This window comes from Hesperophylax consimilis, chromosome 23 (assembly GCF_061612785.1).
Source record: "Hesperophylax consimilis isolate HC1 chromosome 23, BYU_Hcon_1.0, whole genome shotgun sequence".
NCBI lineage: Eukaryota > Metazoa > Arthropoda > Insecta > Trichoptera > Limnephilidae > Hesperophylax > Hesperophylax consimilis.
The window spans coordinates 17,244,952-17,265,439 of record NC_142858.1 but is presented as its reverse complement, the minus strand read 5'-3'; the positions used below and the strand labels follow the sequence as shown (position 1 = coordinate 17,265,439).

Below are 20,488 nucleotides of genomic sequence, written 5' to 3'. Positions count from 1 at the left end.
TTAAAGATTCCCTCGCTGCAACGTTAAGGTTATTCAATCTATTTTATTTGTTTTGCATAAAAATATCTAAGACATTTCTTCTCGTGTAAAATTTTTCAAACTAACTTACCTATCCGAATGGAATAGTGGTCTTGATAGTGGACATTATTTATTTCTAATGGCTTGGTGATGTTTAAACGTTTTGAACTACATGACACCCACTAAAACATGACCAATACAAATGTCGGAACTTTATTTGGAGTGGTGTTATTTATATCGAGTTTGTCTGAAAGCCGCCTTCCCTTGTATTATTGCTCGGAACCACCTTGGACGGGGTTTGTTTGAAAGAGTGCATTGCGCTTGTTCGTGTTGCAGGAGATGTCCATTAACCCAGCGGCCAGCAGTCCCGACTTGCTGCAGCCCAAAGAGGAGCCGGCTTACTCTTCCTCAGTCCTGGTACCTGATGTCTTGGCCCATTCTGGTAAGTTACCCATCAAAAATTCTTTAGAACTTTCCAGTCCTTTCAGATCCATTTCTGATCGCTTCTGATCCTTCTTTTATTGCGATCCTTGACTTAAACTCAGGTCATGATCTAATCGCGCGACTATGTAACATGTTCGATGTTTATCAATACGAATTGAACTTGGACAAAGTCGAATGACGTCAAATCACGTATCACAATAATGAATAATATATTAATTAGTTCTGTTAATAGACACATCATAAGGTCTTCTGTGCACAATTCTATTGATCTAACAGTGTTGCCAATTCATTGCCAACATTTCCATGAAAATTACGTTAAACATTGATTGGTGGAATATCAACTTCCTTTCGTATGTTTTGCAACACAAATGTATTAAGTATATTATGCATCAAATAATACTTGCGCGAAGCGAATCCAAAATCTAAACACCGAGTTGGGAGGGGATGAGTTTGTGGAAGAACGGTTAGAACTGTGTAAGAAGTTCAATTCTGAACACCTAAACTACCAACAACCGGGTAAGTAGTTGTTGAAATGATTTACCAAAACAATTTTAATCGCTAAACATTTCAAAATGCACACTGCGCATGTTCCAAATTAAATCTCTTTGTAGATTTATTATATATTGAATTAACTTATTTTGTTATTAACACATTGTATACATTGCACTTTTTTTATTTTCACAACTATTATACCAAGCAATATGATGTAGTAGTATAAAATTTTAATTATATTGTAAGAACTTGAAAAAATATACTATCCTAGTTCTAAGCAAGACAAAGAACATATTTAAAGAAGAAAAAACAAAGCACATGTCGTGTAAACCGGTGACCGGATAAATTATCACAATGATAATTCATCACATCTTTAACAAGTTATATAAAGTCATGGAAAGTGATGAAACAAAAACTTTATTAATTGGGTTAAGTAGGTTATGTTAGGTTAGGTTAAAAAATACAAAAAATTCATCGTTTCTAATGACTTCATATCACAAAGTGCCTTGAATTGTCACTGTGTTGAGAATCATAGAACCATGTAAACCATTATATAAATAAAATTAAATCGATTGATTTTTTTAATAAAAATATGAATTTAAGCAAAAATATTAAAAAGTAAGATTATACCAATTATTTAATATAATTATGACAAAAATTTAACGCAGGTTAATCGTGGTACGTACATATCTAGGAGAATACAACAGTGGGGGCGTGTGCTTGATGTTTTAAGCAAGATATTTTTTCCGTACATAGAAAAAGCTTCTCTTAGTAAATAACTAACAAATATTTACTACCAAATTTTAGCAAATAGTTCTTTTGGGGGGGTGGGAAGGTTTGAATTTAAAGAGATTCTTAAAATTAGTTTTCATACTGTAATAATTGGATTGACAACGGATTCAGAATAACTACCCCATTACTATAATGTAAGTTACATTATTATTATAATCGGGGTCAAGAAATTAAGTGATCATTTCATGATGTTTCCTGCAATTTTCGAGAAAAATTTATTTTATAATTATTGAAATACCATTATTAATTATATACTAAGTATGTACCTACTATTGAAATTTGAATTAGATCAATTACTACTAATATGTGCCTGTAATCAAAAGATACGTAAAAATTAAATTAAAACTTATAATTATTATTTGGTTTATCAAGAAGTTGTTTTATTTGTAATTTAAAGGCTTTATAATTTTTTTCAGATTTGATTTTATATGGGAGTGCATTAAAAATTTTTATACCTTGATAAGTATAATGGTGTTGAGAAGCGCGAAACTTATTTTTGGAAATGTTATTGTAGGATTGAAATGATCATTATGAGTTTGTAACAATGAGTTCTTTTTGAATACATTATTTAGACTGAGAACCCTAAAAGAGTTAAATAACTGTGTTGTTGGATATTATTATAATGTTACTCTTTAATTTTTATTAACTAGTAACATGATGGTGATGAGGTACACATTCCGAGGTTCGTAAATATTATTTTAATCGTGTTGGTCTTTTTCCCAACTGAGAACAATTTCATAAGCAATATTTGGTTACGTACCAATATGTCACAAAACTTTCGCTACGTTTTGAGTGTTTATTTGAACTTTTTGATCATGATTAAACGAGAAATTAGTAATCTAGTTAGGTAGGTAGGTATTATGTACTCACTACATTGGTTCACTATACAATCTAAACATGTCTTGATGGTTGAACATGTCCACAAGATAGATAACATGATCTTTACACGTACTGTGTCTGAGGGGACGGGTCTGGCTAGATATTAGGCATTCTTATGGGCTCAGCGCTACCTGTGGCTTGTGGCGGACGTAAATCTTAAGTAAATGTCCGCAGGTTTTATGCTTTACCGTCGCGGGGTGGCGCTGGACGTCCGCTCGTCAGCTGCCACTAACTCCCGCACCTCCTAATACTTGATAATATTGGTTTAATAAAATAAAATATATTTTTAATAGATGTGTATTTCGAAATTCGTAAGTTTTAGCCGAAAAACGCAAATTCGGAAATTCCCAATTTTCGGGTAAAAAATTTCACGAATTTTCATATTTTTCGATCTATTTTATGGCATCACTAAGAAAGTAGTAACCACTGGAGCGCTTTGTGTTGCGCAATCAATTCAGCCATTCGATACAATTAACATCATTCCTCAAAATATTAGTAAGGAAACAATATGAAATGATTACTGCAGTTTATAGCCAGTGAATCCACCTAGATTTCACAGTTTATTCCATATTTTTAGACTCAATAAGTACTCTAGGAAGTACCTAGAGGTACTACTAAGATATTGCGCAATACTTGCAAAAAATTGTCGCAAAGCACTCCAGTGGAACGTTCTAAATATTTCTTTGTCTATGGTTTTGAAAAGCTCGAATAGCAATGAATAATAATCCCATGCGATATTTTATTAAACATAAAAAAACACGCAATATAACTTTTGTTGAAAGATAAAACCGGTTTTCCCAAAAGTAATGCGAATTTCAACGAAAACATAGCAACACTTTTCCCCAAAAATAACGCCTAATTTCCAGGTCCCTAAATTGAGTAATGGAAATTACTTTCTGTGAACTGCTACACACTCGGGTATTGACTCCGCTGGCATTACACACTAAAACGTAGAAAACACACTAAGAGAGCAAGCAGGTATGATGATACAACATTCATAGCACAATAGACATAGACATATTACATGAGTAAATTAATTATGCAGGTTATAATGGTGTATCGTAATGAAATATTCAAGTAGCGATCTAAGTTCATGTATAATTAGGTACCCCTGAATAAGATACAGAATCATCTCCTTTTGAAAAGAATCAACAAATTTTTGGTTTTTATTATGTGGTAAATATGCACCCGGGGGGCCATAATGCTGTATTAATTTTTTATCACCTTTGTTGTAACCATGTAAAGCATTTTAAACGATCGCTGGGCCCTAATTAATTTCTACATTTACCAAGTCAAGACATTAATTAAAATATATCAAATGGACGATAATAGAAGTGCCAGTGAATAGGTATTGGATTGATTGGGAGCGCTGCCGGGGCGATAGAGGCGGTCGCCTCTATTTCGATCCGCCATAAATACGTTTCGCCATCAGGATCAAGTACTTTCTCGGGGCTTGATGAATGATGGCGTTCACGCGAAAATAGGAAAATGTGCTTAAATATTTTATGCGCGCAATAAAATAATGAATGAATTGTTCCGCCGAACAGCTGCGGCACTAAGAATAATCCGATTGGAATAGTGGAAGTAATCACCTATTGTGGCTGTAAATCCGGCCGACCCGAGCCCTCGACCAGCGAACACCTAGTCACACACACGTCCCGAATTCCTGCTCATTCACATTTATGCATTTCGATTAAATTATATTATTATTTTTAATTTAGAAATCTTTCCGCTGCAAAGCCATTCATAAAACCTTAACGGAGCAACATTCAGACTAACGTAGCCTTAAAAACAAGAATAATACAACATTTTTCAACATGTTTCAATAATATAAAATAAAATAAAAAAATATGTGCGAAGGTATATTTGACTGCTTCTGCGTCCTGCTGTAATACAATAACTTCTCTCTCTGTTCCATGCGCGTTTTAGCTGTCAGTGCGGCGGTATGCCTCTTTCAGTTTCGTAGTGCTTTTTAAAGGAATATCCGTCATGTTTTAATTTTTTTGTTAGTATTAGCAATACAGTTCGAAAAGGAGTTGAATAAACAAACCTTTTTCCGTGTAGCTCGAGAGTAAGTTGTTTTGAGTTTGCCTCATGCGGCAACATGACATACGAGTACATTCAAACCTGAACATTACAAAAAACCTGAATCTACAATCTAAAGCTAAAGCGTTCTCGACGCGAGGGAATCAGATTTTTAAACAAACTAATAAATTAGAACAGACGAAATGCAAAGCCTCTGGAACTTTCATAAGCTTTCGTTTTCTTGCTTTTCTGAAACATTACATATTTCAGTGGTAGATTAATTACTGAATTTGAATATAGATAAACAACAAAATGAGTATTGTTCACAGACATAGGAATTAATAGACGAGAAGATAATGGCGAGGGGTAAAATCAACTGTTGAAGAACGAAGGGAGTGAAGCTGACTGTGATTCGTCAATAAATCAATCTGACAGTAAATAGGCATCTCGCATTATAATATCACCATTTACTTCTTAAAAGTAAAATCTGCTTTTGAATGAATAGACATTTTTACATGGGAGCGCAAATTACTCGCCACGTTATGAACAAATTTGCGAAGTCCAAATTCGGCAAAAAAATTCGGTTCTATTTTCAGAGTCGAATATTTCGATTAAGTATTTAGTTAAGACACTTTTATAAATGTTCATAATTTACTTCCCAGCAACCAACCAGCTTTGTGTTTCGCGTCCAGACGTTTCTCGATGTGATAGTAACAACTGATTCATATTATACGATGTGAATATGCTTAAAGTAAAATAATGCTTATATATGGAATGTAATACGACAATTGGGTTTATTCTCTTTTCACATCTATTTTTACAAGTTTTCATAGTACAAGTCAACATTTTGCCGTGTTATTTCGTAAAATGAACCGATGATGCCTCGACCATAGTTCGCACAAGAATGATGACGTCACGTTTTCAAATTTCACTTGAGGCCATACGCGAGCACAGCCGGCTCCAATGGAACCGGTATGGGGAGTGGGGATAATATGCTTTTAATCACTTAGGGCAGGTCTACTAATATTCATATGTCTATGGTATTGTTACAATAGTTTTTTTTACATTAACTCCACACAGGAGGACATAAAAAAAATCCACCAGGGCCTATGTCATCTTTGGGGATGCTGTGTGAAGGGCCTCTTTCTGGTAAGGAAAAAAATGAGTTGTCGGTATGAATCTAGGTGTCAAAGTGTCCAGGAGTGATGTATGTATGAATCCATCCCTTCCACTGCGGGATGGCTATGGGTCGAAATAGTCCGGCAGGAGAGTTCACAAGGTCTCCCTCAACCAGTCCCGCTTGGGCCAGCCACGCAATAGGCTGGCAAACGCATCCGCCGCAAAGATCTAGACAAACCTCACCCCGTGAACCCGGGCACCCCTGCTAAGTCACCAAAGCTATCGAATCACTTGGGGTGTCCTATGACAGGGGTGTTGGTTATCCAATAAATAGTTCCCGGGGCGGCGGCACCCATACCCGTCTCCCAAATTATACATATTGTAATATTAATGCTATTATATGTATTTCCCCTTTCATATATATTCAACCTAACCAGATTATAAGTTCTTCAACAAAGCAATACACGTTCCTGAAGAACTTATAATCTGGTTAGGTTGATTATATTTATTCAACCTAACCAGATTATAAGTTCTTCAACAAAGCAATACACGTTCCTGACAATTTTTTATTGAAGTCTACCGATTTCAATTTCTGATGATTTGAAGCGACAAAAATGTTTGTGGAAAAATGATTAATCATAATAATATATTTTTTTGTGGATATCTACCAAGATATCTATCTCGAACAATAATAAAACTGGCACTTTCCAAGTAAATTATTTATTTACACATTAATTTATGATTTTTCACTAGTTCGCGTCGTAGTTTACCCCGTATTGTATTTCGACTTGCTCTACTTGAAACTGGGAAATTTTTCCTAGTCATAAAACGGTGAATTATTGTGATCGATTTGAAGTTATAGCGCGGAACTTGAATCCTGCTCGAAAACACGTATTTTTCAATTTAATTTCAGTTGTACGGTCACCTACCTACGATAATTATTATTGGGAATATCGGGTATTACTTCGTATAGAGTGTCGTGATATTGATGGTATAATTGTTGGATCTAGTCTAGACTATAGTCTGCACCATCTCAAAATCACCACAGAACTAAAACAAAAAAAAATAAAAGGAAAAAATTGTAATTTATCTTTATTTTTAAAGCTAGGTATGTTTAGCGTTATTACAATATCGGAAAATTATATTTCAAGCTCGGTTTGTTTAGCGTTATTATTGGATTATTACAATATCGGAAGATAATATTTAAAGCTCGGTTTGTTTAGCGTAATTATTGGATTATTACAATATCGGCAGATAATATTTAAAGCTCGGTATGTTTAGCGTTGTTATTGGATTATTACAATATCTGAAGATAATAGTTAGAGCTAAGTATGTTTAGCGTTATTATTGGATTATTACAATATTGGAAGATAATATTTAAAGCTAGGTACGTTTAGTGTTGTTATTGGATCATTACAATATCGGAAGATAATATTTAAAGCTCGGTTTGTTTAGCGTAATTATTGGATTATTACAATATCGGCAGATAATATTTAAAGCTTGGTATGTTTAGCGTTGTTATTGGATTATTAAAATATCTGAAGATAATAGTTAAAGCTAAGTATGTTTAGCGTTATTATTGGATTATTACAATATTGGAAGATAATATTTAAAGCTAGGTACGTTTAGTGTTGTTATTGCATTATTACAATATCGGCAGATAATATTTAAAGCTTGGTATGTTTAGCGTTGTTATTGGATTATTACAATATCTGAAGATAATAGTTAAAGCTAAGTATGTTTAGCGTTATTATTGGATTATTAAAATATTGGAAGATAATATTTAAAGCTAGGTACGTTTAGTGTTGTTATTGGATTATTACAATATCGGAAGATAATAGTTAAAGCTAGGTATGTTTAGCGTTATAATTAAAGTATACAATATCGGAAGAAGATATTGCGATTAAACCAGTCACTAGTTCCTAATTGTTGACAACGTTAATAATCAAAAAATATTTTTAATTAATTGATGATTGGAATTAATTGAATATAGGTACCTACTATTAATTCTTAAATTTAAAAAAAAAATTGAAAAAATCTTTTTTCAAAAATACTCAAATTGGAAGAATTTGTTTGACTGAAGATTGAACCTTCTTCCCCAGGGACTGACTAATCCAAATCTTATTTGGATTATTCAATTTCAGAGAAATGCGCGTAAATGCTTGAGTGCCACCAAAAGTTGATAGAATGCGTTGTCATCGACAACCAGTCAAAATTTAAACTTCCAAGTTTCCATAGCATTCATTAATTTATTTATTAAAACATTAAAAAAAATATAAATTGAAATAGATTATTTAAAAAATGACCGAATATCTGTAACTAGGTCTCAGTAGCTTAATTGGTCCCGAGTAGTCGTCCCGGTAAGACAGAGGATTTGGATACAATTCCGAGTTGCAACCAATTTGTATATATTTTATTTCCCGTGTCTTTTACTGCTTCGTATGTCATTGATTTTTTAATAAAAAGATATGTATTATATTGACGTGTGTAAAATGTAATCATTATTAACCTTTGAATGTAGCTTTAACTGTGTGGCTATCCATTATAAATAAATTAAACAATATGGATTTGTTTGAACCACTATCGTTTTTATATAAAAGCCGCCCGTTTTTGGAACAACCATTCCTTTCCCATGGAATAAATATATTTAATAAAAAACTTAAGAAAATAATGGGGAACTTACATTATTAAGGCGTCGTAAGACTCTAATAACGGATGTTACATTTGGGATTTTAGTAATACGCTCATCAGAAATAATTTAAATAAAATATTTTCTAGGCCTACTAAGTAGACCGTAGGTCCTTCCATTACGCCGGAACGCGCGCAGAATATTCTTTTTAACCGACTTTATCACTTATGTCGTTAATATTACCACTTAATTTTAGAGATTTGATAGGGCAAATTCAACCGCAGGTCTGTCCAATACACCAGGGCCGCGCGTCGCATACTTTTGTGCATGGCTGCTTCACTTACGTCGTTAAGATTCTGGCTTTATTTTAGGGTATTGTTTCGTCTTATGTCGGCTTTGAAATCGGTGAAACCAGTGTCGAAACCGGTCATCTTTGATATAAAAAAAAATATGGTGGAGCAAAGAAGTTATATAGTTTAATTAATAAATATTATTTTTATAAGCAATAATTGTTCGCCTGAAACACTCATCCACATTGAAAAAATCTCCTGATAAAAAATACATGACGCCAACGGGACTCGAACCCGTGTCCATTCGATTTCCGGTCGAAAGCTCTGACCACTGAGCTATGGGGGCTTATTTCTTACCCGAGAAAATATTCAATATATGCTAGTGTTTCATTCAACAATTACTGCTTTTTACATTTTTTCACCTGAGAACAACCAACTTTATTTTTATATGAGAAAGGCATTGTAAGTGCTAAATCTCTCACTAGATGGCGTTGATACAAATTGTATACATTTTTTAGGTGAAATACTTGGACTTGTCAAATATTAATTATTATTTTTTTGATAAATTAATGTTTTTAAAGACAAGATTTTATTTATGCATAGCACAAAGGATAACAATTATTTTTATAAGCAATAATTGTTCGCCTGAAACACTCATCCACATTGAAAAAATCTCCTGATAAAAAATACATGACGTTGTTCTCAGGTGAAAAAATGTAAAAAGCAGTAATTGTTGAATGAAACACTAGCATATATTGAATATTTTCTCGGGTAAGAAATAAGCCCCCATAGCTCAGTGGTCAGAGCTTTCGACCGGAAATCGAATGGACACGGGTTCGAGTCCCGTTGGCGTCATGTATTTTTTATCAAGAGATTTTTTCAATGTGGATGAGTGTTTCAGGCGAACAATTATTGCTTATAAAAATAATTGTTATCCTTTGTGCTATGCATAAATAAAATCTTGTCTTTAAAAACATTAATTTATCAAAAAAATAATAATTAATAAATATTGTTTTAAATACATCTTAATATAAAAAAATAATTAATTTTAAACTGATCAAATCTTCAAAATGTTTGAAACGTTTCAACGTGAAATAAATAAAGATCCTCGATCAGAGAAATTAATATTTTTCTATTTACTTGGTCAAACAAACTATTTTTTTTTTATAAATGGTGCTAAATTACAGTGTTTAATCAGACCACTAACTACCTACTAGTACTGTAGGTAGTTATTAGTTGGATACCTACTGGTACGGTGGTCTGATTATAACAGAATTCATAACTCTGAAAAAAATGATAAATTCTCCGAACGCTATCGGCGTTCATGGCTTTACACGATATAAGATTAAACCGTATCTGCTCAGAGACGAGGACGGCTTGGGAGATATTGCTCGATGCTAACTAAATAAACCGAATATTAAATCAGTATTTACCTACTTACCTACCTACAAGGCGTCGTAATAAAAATAACTCCACTTTTGAGACACCCAATCTCTTTCCAAAGATCTTAACTTTTATATGAAACTAAGTATCACGCTATTCCTGAAGAGGTAGGCAGAGAGAATTGTCCGCTAAACAAATCTGTCTTGGCACAAACTCCTTGCATCATTCAAATTCATACATCGTCAGTATAAATACATATTATATTACTGGGTTGTGGTTATGCCTCGTTAATTGCCTTTCTGCATATAAATGTAAGAATAAATAAAAATATTTATGTTTTGATGTCAAATATTCAAATCAAGAAACAATCCAATTTTTTTGTAATCAACTTAATTTTATATTATTTATATTTAAGGAAGATGAATTTGAATTTTATTTTGTAACTTGATTTAAATACTCTACATATAAATATGAAAGAGATTTTTATAAACTTCCGCCAGCAAATACTCTGAGAAATTTATGACGCTAGGCCGTAAGCTTACGAGTTTAATTTGCCGTATTGGTAGAAAAAATATATTTTTTAATTTTTTTTTTTTTTTAAAGAAAGACAAACATTCCCGGGTTACGAATAACCTGACAATATTTGAAAATCTCGTACTACCACCACAGAAAGCGGAAAATGTTGTTTGTGTTATGATGGAGGACTTAGCCAGCCGAGGAATTGAACACACTACGCCTGGGTGGAACCCAAGCGCGATATCAACTCGGCCACCGACCGATCAAATTTATAGTTTTATATAGGTTTATATCGTTCGGATTTATAGTTAGGTTTCAGAATTACGCCCAAAAGAACATATGTTTGTGTGCGTACATAGTACATTGGACCAGGATTTCAGTTGATTTTAAGCTCAGCTTGGTTGAAATGTCAAGTTTAGCGTGGCTTGGAACAAAATCTTTATATGGAACATAATCCATACAGGTCGTAAGCCTATTACACTTATTGTCTAGGATTTTAATGTATGAATGTGTTTATTTTTCTTTGTAAAATCACATTACTCTCTTCGTGTGTGGTATATCTATGCTCTCAACATTTCAGGTTTCTAAAAAGGCGTTTTAGGAGGGTTTAATTTACGAATTGATTTTTCTATAAAGTTTTCCAGTTCGATCAGCATGGTGCTCCATGCGAGGATACTAATTTTAAATAGTGTTTGTTTTGCTGGAGTCAATGCACTGTTTATAAAACACTCTACTGAAGTAGAATTTCTTTTTACAATATCTTACCAGACTATTCGTCTATTTTAGAATGATCTCATGGCTCGATGATTATAATGGTCTATACTGATAAAACTAGGCAATTAACGTGAGTTCAAAGTTACGGTGAGATCAGTAAGATAAATTACTCGCGTAAACGTCATATTTGACATTTGTTTTTGCTAGCGCCTCGGCGTCTAAAAGAGAAACTATTCTGCGGCTTGCCAATGATTAAGCGGCCGATTTTAAGTTGCACATAACGAGGATACGTACTGACTGATATGCCTGCCCATAGTTAGTTAGGTAGATTCCTACCTAATATGCAATGGTTTAATTTAAAAATGGATTATTGAAATCCATCTCAACATAGAATCTTCCCAATACGCTGTATTTATCAGAATAACAATGGAATCAAATTACGTTTTCCAGTAAATCATCTTCAACGCCCAAGAGAAAGTTTTGTATAAAAGCCAACTTCTACCAAAAATAGTTAACATTTTGCACCCACCACGCGTGTTTATTACTAAAGAAAAGTTCGTAGATTACATTTACCTACTGGTTTTTAAACTAAATTTCCGTGTTTTTAAAATGTTGATTAAGTTTCAACCACAAATAAGTTTGGGTTGAATAAAATTTCTCGCAGTCATTTTAAAGTGGAATTAAATTATTTTGTAGCATTAAAACATGATATTAATGGCTTCAAAATGAATATCCAACATTTGTATAATATTAGTTTGGGTTTGAAACAAAACGATGTTGATCTTAACCCGGACAGATGTCAGACAAACATATATTCTGAATAAATAAAGCACATTTAGTACTAAGTTAATCCGACATTTTTTATCTGTTTCGACATTGATTTAAACCTCGCGGCTTTTGCCAAGTGTTGATCGCCTGCCTCATTTGATTAGTGGGGCCTATCTTTCTTTATTTAAACATCTAATCATTGCGTGTTAAACGATAATATTATGTTTGAAATAATAAATTTATCTTATAGGTAATAATATATATTATATCTTATATACCTTTTAGTAAATAATACCAATTAGTTGAAATGAAAGAAGCTTCACGCTGATTGGTCTAACGCACTGTTCTCCACTTAGAGGATTTCACTGAACTAAACTCTAGTGGACATACTTTAGCGGGTCGTTTGTATAGCTATTTCATACATTCTATTTGAATGGCTATCATTTTCCTAAGCGGTGCTACATTAGTATGAATATAACGCATCTCTTATTTTTATAATGTCATTGGTCCTATACTATGTAGGTAGATGCCTACGGTACATAAAGGTACAGAAAAATGAGAATGATTCATTTATTGAAGTCCTGTTAAAATCGTGATTGCAATCCCTTTCTTACTAAAATATTGTCCCTTCAGAATATATCGGAACGCTTGTTCATGTATGTGTCCTTTTCCTAATAAATGTCTTGACAAAATGTTAGAATATTATAATTTTTATTAACACGTTTTCCAACATCCTAATATCATATTCGTGTATTACCGACAGTTTATTAGGAAACCTGTTAATTCATTCGTTAGTGGTCTTGCAATCCTGTTTTTAACAGTAATACGAAAAATATAACCAGATTTTTAATAAATTAGCAACGTTTTCTCAGTGTAGTTTTGTATTAATGATGTATACAGTGAACTATATAGTATTATAAACGATTAATTTATTTGAAGGCGCTATATAATCATAATGCCAAAGTGTAATAATTGTAATTTATTTAGCACGTCCTTGAATGTTACCTATTTTGAAATACGGGTTAAAGGCAAGTCTACAGGTCTGACAATTTTTCTGATCTCATATATTTAGACGTGACAAAATAGGTAGGGACCTACAGAACATTGTTTAGTGGTAAGTGTAGTCCACAATAGTTTTAAATAATAAAATAAATAAATAACCACAAAAAATAAACGAAAAGCATTTGTTTTTTTTCGATGTATTTGATTACTTTAAGTAGTTCTAACAAATAAAATGAGTTTTTGTATTTTAAATTATATTATAAAAAAACTTATTTCGTAAGATGGTAATTTTAGCTTGATCAATCAAACTGATTGAAAATTTTCATACAAAAAATCGAATGATAGAAAAAAAAACTTTTTGAACTAAACAACATCAGCAAAATCGAATTTTCCAAACATAATAATAATAATACTTGGATGACTTTGATAGCCCCGTTTTTGTGCAAAAACACCTCAAGGGCGCTGTACAAACTTATAATACATTTCTACAGTGATCTATGTTATTACTTAACTATTTATGGAGAAAATATACAGTACAATACTTACCTGGTAGGTCACTTGAGATTAACACTTAATTAACATTATCTAATTGTTTATTGGCGAAATTTAGATACAGGATTTCGGACTTAATTGAAAAATTGAATATATAACATAGAACTCTATCATACTCAAAAGTCACGTGCCGGCGGGGTAGTGACTAGTCATAACAAAATTCCTAATTTGGAATGTAGTGATCATGTACACGTATACCCGTTGATAAATAAAATTATTATACGTGTACAAATGGATGTACAGATAAAAATTGACACTTTTTTATGTGTACATGAATATTGTTTTAAAAAAAGAAATTTAAAAAAAATAAAAAAATAAAAATATATATATACAACAATAACATACATAACTTTAGACCTAGAATTCACCTTTGCGGTATTCCTGATTTGATATATCTTGATTTACTAATTATATTTAAAATCTTCACACTCATTTTTCTATTTGATAAATAGTTTTTGAAGAATAAGAGGAGTTTACCCCGGATTCCTATGATTTCAAGTACTTTAATTATTTGGATGTTTGTTTAGAGTTAAGTTGTGAATTTATATAATTAGAAAAATTTTCAAGCAATTTATCCCAACTTTTTTTTTTGATCAGATTTTTTAAAATATTTATCTTAAAATATAAATATTTTTCTAATTTTTTTTCTAATGCAGGTAGTATGAAAATCGGCCTGTAATTATTTATTCAGGAGTGATTTCCATTTTTGACGATAGGTCTTACAATGCTATATTTTAATTCATCAGGAATGTGGCTCGTGTCAATTGATCTGTTAGTTAAGTGGGTAATTACAGGACTAAGTAATTTTACATGTTTTTTAAATCATACACACGAATTAAATCCACGCCTGGTGTCTTGGAATTTTTCATACCTCCGATAATTAATTCAATTTGCTTTGTATTTGCTCTTGGTAGGTACATTGAATGAGGTAAATATCAGACGTTCGGACATTACATTCATGTAATAACTTATTTACTCCGTCATCAAAGAAGTCTGCAAAATTTTTTGCCACTACATCTGTCGATTTAGACTTTAAGAAATATTCTGATATCACTTCATCACAACCGGATTTATCTTTCCTTCCTAAAATTTTATTAATTTAATTCCATTTTTTTAATGTCTTTGAAACGGTGATCGAATATACTGCTATAGTATATATTTTTTGTGTTTAAATTAGTTTGTTTAATATTTTTTATATTTTTGATTTGATTTCATATTTTTTGTTGTTGGGTGAGTTGTTCCATTCCCACCAAAGTGTATCTCGTATTTGTATATTTTGAATGAGGCATTCATTCATCCAATTTGTATGTCGATTCCGATAGTTTTTAGTTTTTAATTTTGTGAAGCTATCTTATATCATAAATTTTTTTAAATTTAGATTTAATTTCTTCATACAAAATGTTTGGTTCTGATAATTTTAGCATTTCATTCCAATCGGTGATTGAGATAAATAGTTCAACCTTTTTTCGGAGAGTTCAGTATAGTACTCAGTGTGCGATTTGTCTGAAGTGTGTTTATCGTAGGTAGAGAAATGAATCGTCGTTGCAATTAGGAGTGGTCAGCTATTTTTGTTTCACATACGCATGAACTTATATATCTTATATAGATATGATCTAGACAAGTAGCCGTTACATAGTTTGACAATACTGCTTCTCGTGTCACATCGTTTATATTTTTAACTATAAACCTTTTCATTCCGAAGTGAGCCATAAGGTTTTCATATTGGATTACTATCGGTTTGAGTTCATTTAATATGGTTATGTTCAAATCACCAAGTATTAAAATGGATTATTTAATGTCAATATTGCCCAATATAGTTCCCAGCTTATGGAGAAATATTTTTTATTTGTGTTTGGTGCTCTGATACATTGCCAATAGATGTATACGTTTATGTTTGTAGATACAAATAGTTACGTAAACGCACTCAAATTTAGTTGTTACTATATTTATTTTTTCGAATGTAAGATGATCCTTCACGTATTCAATAATTCCGCCTCCCAATCTTTTTGTACGACAAAAATAGTCTAGAATTAAAACCCGATATTTTGTAGAAATTTACATTGTTTTCATCTATCGACGTTTCACGTAGCGTGATTATGTCAACTAGAAATAATTAGGAGGAAAGTATCCCAATATTTTGATATGGGTCGAATATTTAGGTTAATGGCAGTTATATTATTATTTCTTATTTGTTTGTTGGACCAGTTTTCAAAATTGTGAGTACGTTCATAATCAATTTCTGAGGTGTCAAAATCTCCGTTCAATTCACCCATATGAATATTTCGATCCGGGATTTCTTTTATTCGACTTGCATAGGTTTTTTTCCATATTACTGGAATTTTAAATTTTATTTTCTATTTTTTCTATTAGTTGTTTTGCAAAGTAACGATCTCGTTTTGAAATGAAGTTTTTTCGCACATCCATTTTTCTACAAGATTGATGTTGGCTTCCAGATTAGTTTTGGCCTTGGAGTCTTGTTTGGTAGATATTTATTACTTATTTAAATGTATATATACGCCTAAAAAGGCTTTTATATAAAAGTGATAATGATGCAGTGTACATAGGAGAATATCTGTATTATACAGGAGATACTAACAGTAAATTGATGTAATCCATTTTAAAGTAGGTATAAAATACACAATTGTAAAATTGTGATAGCAAGTATAATGAGAAAATATTAAGATATAATTTAAAAAAAAACTAAATATGAAGCAATATTAGTAAAACAAAAGAGTAACACAAAGTATATATTTGAGATTTCAAGTTATACGTAGTACCTACAATACAATAATATTATTATAATGCAAATAAATAAAGAGCAATTTAATAATAGAATTACGCAATGCTAATCAGTAGACAGTTCAATATAATATGATTACAATAATTAATTATTATTTAAACTTATTTTTAATGATAAACCAATGTTTATAAGACAAGGTTTTTTTTATGCATAGCAAAAAGGATAACAAATAATTATAAGCAATAATTAGTCGCCTGAAATATCAATAACAATTGAAAATATCTCCTGAATAAAAATACATGCGGCTATGAATTACAATTGGCAAATAAAAGTACAACAATTTAAAGTGTCTTAACGATTTTAGGACAGGTACGCTTGGTTAGTAATCAAGCGTAATTGATCGATCGTGAAAAAGTTTTTCGTTTGATTGGTTTTCATGGTCGTTTTGCGTTCTGGGTCTTAAGAGTGAGGAGATTAGACTCCTTGCTTCAGTGGATCAGTGATGCAGTTCTTCGACTCAGACTTAGCCCGCCAAGCACGCGCAGCACGCGGAGCACCGAACACCCACGTCCGCGTGTAATGCGGCTATTAGCGTAAACGTCACGCCGCGTGTATCCCCCATACATCACTGACACCCGCACACACCTATACTATATACCCACTGACACACGATAACGCCAATGTAGAAATATGCGGATTTTATTAAAATTTCAAAATTAAAGACATACCTATTCAGCTGGCATCTGATTTATGTCATTAATAAAATATACCGGGTGATGTGTATCTACTTATTGCAAATCTCTATTAAACTACACAACGGATTATGATCACTATCATTTATACATTTTCTTCCGGAAGTATAGTACATATATATTTATGGAAAGTAGACAGAAGTCGAGCAACACCGGGTGTCAGCTAGTTTCGTCTAAAAGTATTAAACATTGAAAATAAGTAGCTTCAATAATTTCATTAAGTATAAGGTTTGGGAGTGCGAGGTACGAGTAAGCATGAAAATTAATCACTGGCGGCTCGTGATTTTTGGGTGAACTAGAGTGCTAATATTATGAAGATATTCAGGAAATTCAGTTTAGCCGTGAAAATGTTCATACAAAAAAACCATTTTTCGAAAAAAAAACGGTTTTTGCTACAACATCATCAATAACGCCATTTTTTGTAATATTCTCACTCTAGTAACCCAAAAGTCACTAGCCGCCACTGCTTTTAATGTGTATTTCTGTAGGAGCGAAAATAAAAGATTGAAAAAAAACGAAAATTCACAAAACTTTTAGGAAAAAAAAACAACCATTATATGCGGTGAGATTCTTTCTTAAAGTTCGGTCTACATCATCAAAGTGCTCCAGCCACCATTGCATGCCACTGATGCATAGTTCCTTTCCTCAATGGAAATGTGGTCGAGCCGCCACTGCATGCCACTGATAGATAGTTCCTTTCCTCAATGGAAATGTGGTCGAGCTGCCACTGCATGCCACTGATAGATAGTTCCTTTCCTCAATGGAAATGTGGTCGAGCCGCCACTGCATGCCACTGATAGATAGTTCCTTTCCTCAATGGAAATGTGGTCGAGCCGCCACTGCATGCCACTGATAGATAGTTCCTTTCCTCAATGGAAATGTGGTCGAGCTGCCACTGCATGCCACTGATGGATAGTTCCTTTCCTCAATGGAAATGTGGTCGAGCCGCCACTGCATGCCACTGATAGATAGTTCCTTTCCTCAATGGAAATGTGGTCGAGCCGCCACTGCATGCCACTGCATGCCACTGATGGATAGTTCCTTTCCTCAATGGAAATGTGGTCGAGCCGCCACTGCATGCCACTGCATGCCACTGATGGATAGTTCCTTTCCTCAATGGAAATGTGGTCGAGCCGCCACTGCATGCCACTGATAGATAGTTCCTTTCCTCAATGGAAATGTGGTCGAGCCGCCACTGCATGCCACTGATAGATAGTTCCTTTCCTCAATGGAAATGTGGTCGAGCTGCCACTGCATGCCACTGATGGATAGTTCCTTTCCTCAATGGAAATGTGGTCGAGCCGCCACTGCATGCCACTGATAGATAGTTCCTTTCCTCAATGGAAATGTGGTCGAGCCGCCACTGCATGCCACTGCATGCCACTGATGGATAGTTCCTTTCCTCAATGGAAATGTGGTCGAGCCGCCACTGCATGCCACTGCATGCCACTGATGGATAGTTCCTTTCCTCAATGGAAATGTGGTCGAGCCGCCACTGCATGCCACTGATAGATAGTTCCTTTCCTCAATGGAAATGTGGTCGAGCCGCCACTGCATGCCACTGATAGATAGTTCCTTTCCTCAATGGAAATGTGGTCGAGCTGCCACTGCATACCACTGATGGATAGTTCCTTTCCTCAATGGAAATGTGGTCGAGCTGCCACTGCATGCCACTGATGGATAGTTCCTTTTCTCAATGGAAATGTGGTCGAGCCGCCACTGCATGCCACTGATAGATAGTTCCTTTCCTCAATGGAAATGTGGTCGAGCTGCCACTGCATGCCACTGCATGCCACTGCATGCCACTGATGGATAGTTCCTTTCCTCAATGGAAATGTGGTCGAGCCGCCACTGCATGCCACTGATAGATAGTTCCTTTCCTCAATGGAAATGTGGTCGAGCTGCCACTGCATGCCACTGCATGCCACTGATGGATAGTTCCTTTCCTCAATGGAAATGTGGTCGAGCCGCCACTGCATGCCACTGATAGATAGTTCCTTTCCTCAATGGAAATGTGGTCGAGCTGCCACTGCATGCCACTGCATGCCACTGATGGATAGTTCCTTTCCTCAATGGAAATGTGGTCGATCTGCCACTGCATGCCACTGATGGTTAGTTCCTTTCCGCAATGGAAAAAGTGCTCGAGCCACCACAGCATGCCACTTCCTAAATATAGTACTTGCGCAGACCCGTAAAAAATCACTGGTAAAATAATAAAAGTAATAAATGTATTTTTTAAATTTATAAATGGTTTCCTCGTTATGTGATATTTAACGGTAACTCGGAAACCCAGGACAGAGGCAAGTCAACACACTCAAAAGTGATGTAAAGTGAAAAAATCAAGGTTAAATAGGTTACGTTAGGTCAGGTCTACAGGATAGCTTATTTTTCATTACTTTTATTTACTTTTTAACACTTTTCAAAAGTGTGTTGAATTACCATTGTTCTAAATTGCCATGGAACTATTTTTAACATTCAATCTACTATAACTTAGCAATAAATATAATTTATAATATCTAATGGCCAAATGGAAATACCTAATAATATTTCTCGCTCTTGGTATTTTGTTCTAGCCGGCTATTGTTAATGTCTTCCAAACAACTCTCTAAACACTCCTGTCACCATAAGAACAAACTTTGAAATTTTCCGCGATATCGGTTGACTGCTTTTCGAATTTCGAGAGCCCAAATACGCAGGCTAAATTTTTATATAGATTAAGGTTGCGGCATTAGCGCCACTGCGAAATTTAACACAATTACCACTAAGCGCCTCTGAGGTGATAACTTACAAAAGCGGCGCTATAAAAATGGTCCAATTATTATTATTATTATACATATTACATTTCTGTGCTCCTTGCATTTTGTTCCTGTCGACAGGTTCACAATTTGACTTTTATTTTATTTATAAATAAAATAACAGTGAAAATAATGGATTTATTGAATTCTAGAAACATCAGTTCCAATTATGAAAATGGCAATAAATTTTTAGATATATATATATGTATATTTATTTTTTTTTTATTTTGGTACAATATTTTTTTACCTTTCAGAGTTATCCAGTAATGTTGGCCTCACTGGGTGAGGCTAATTATTTAATATTTATTTTATTATTTTTCTATATACCCGTGGTGAGGCCTTCATTTTATAATATAAAAATATAATCTACATAATACATTTTAAATATAATCTTGTGTGTTTGTGAGTGATTTGTGTTTTATATTGGTTTTGTGTGTTACGTGTAGGTTTTTTAGTTTATGTTATGAAATTTTGGTAATATTGTCTTTTTTGTTCTTTAATTCATTTCGTGTCTGAATTTATTATTGTTTTCCTCAATTTTAATTTCAAGTGTTTTATTATATCAGGGTTAGTAGATT

The 20,488-nt window shown here is 33.3% G+C and overlaps 1 protein-coding gene across 2 annotated transcripts in view; it reads left to right on the top strand.

Annotated features, from left to right (window-relative positions):
• LOC149412387 (uncharacterized) overlaps nt 1–20,488 on the top strand; it is a 109,144-nt gene that overhangs the window by 29,578 nt on the left and 59,078 nt on the right. For both annotated transcript variants that reach the window (XM_089645863.1, XM_089645862.1), the window contains exon 3: nt 355–460. In XM_089645863.1, coding sequence (XP_089501989.1) covers nt 355–460 — 106 coding nt within the window. The remainder of the gene's footprint in view (nt 1–354; nt 461–20,488) is intronic.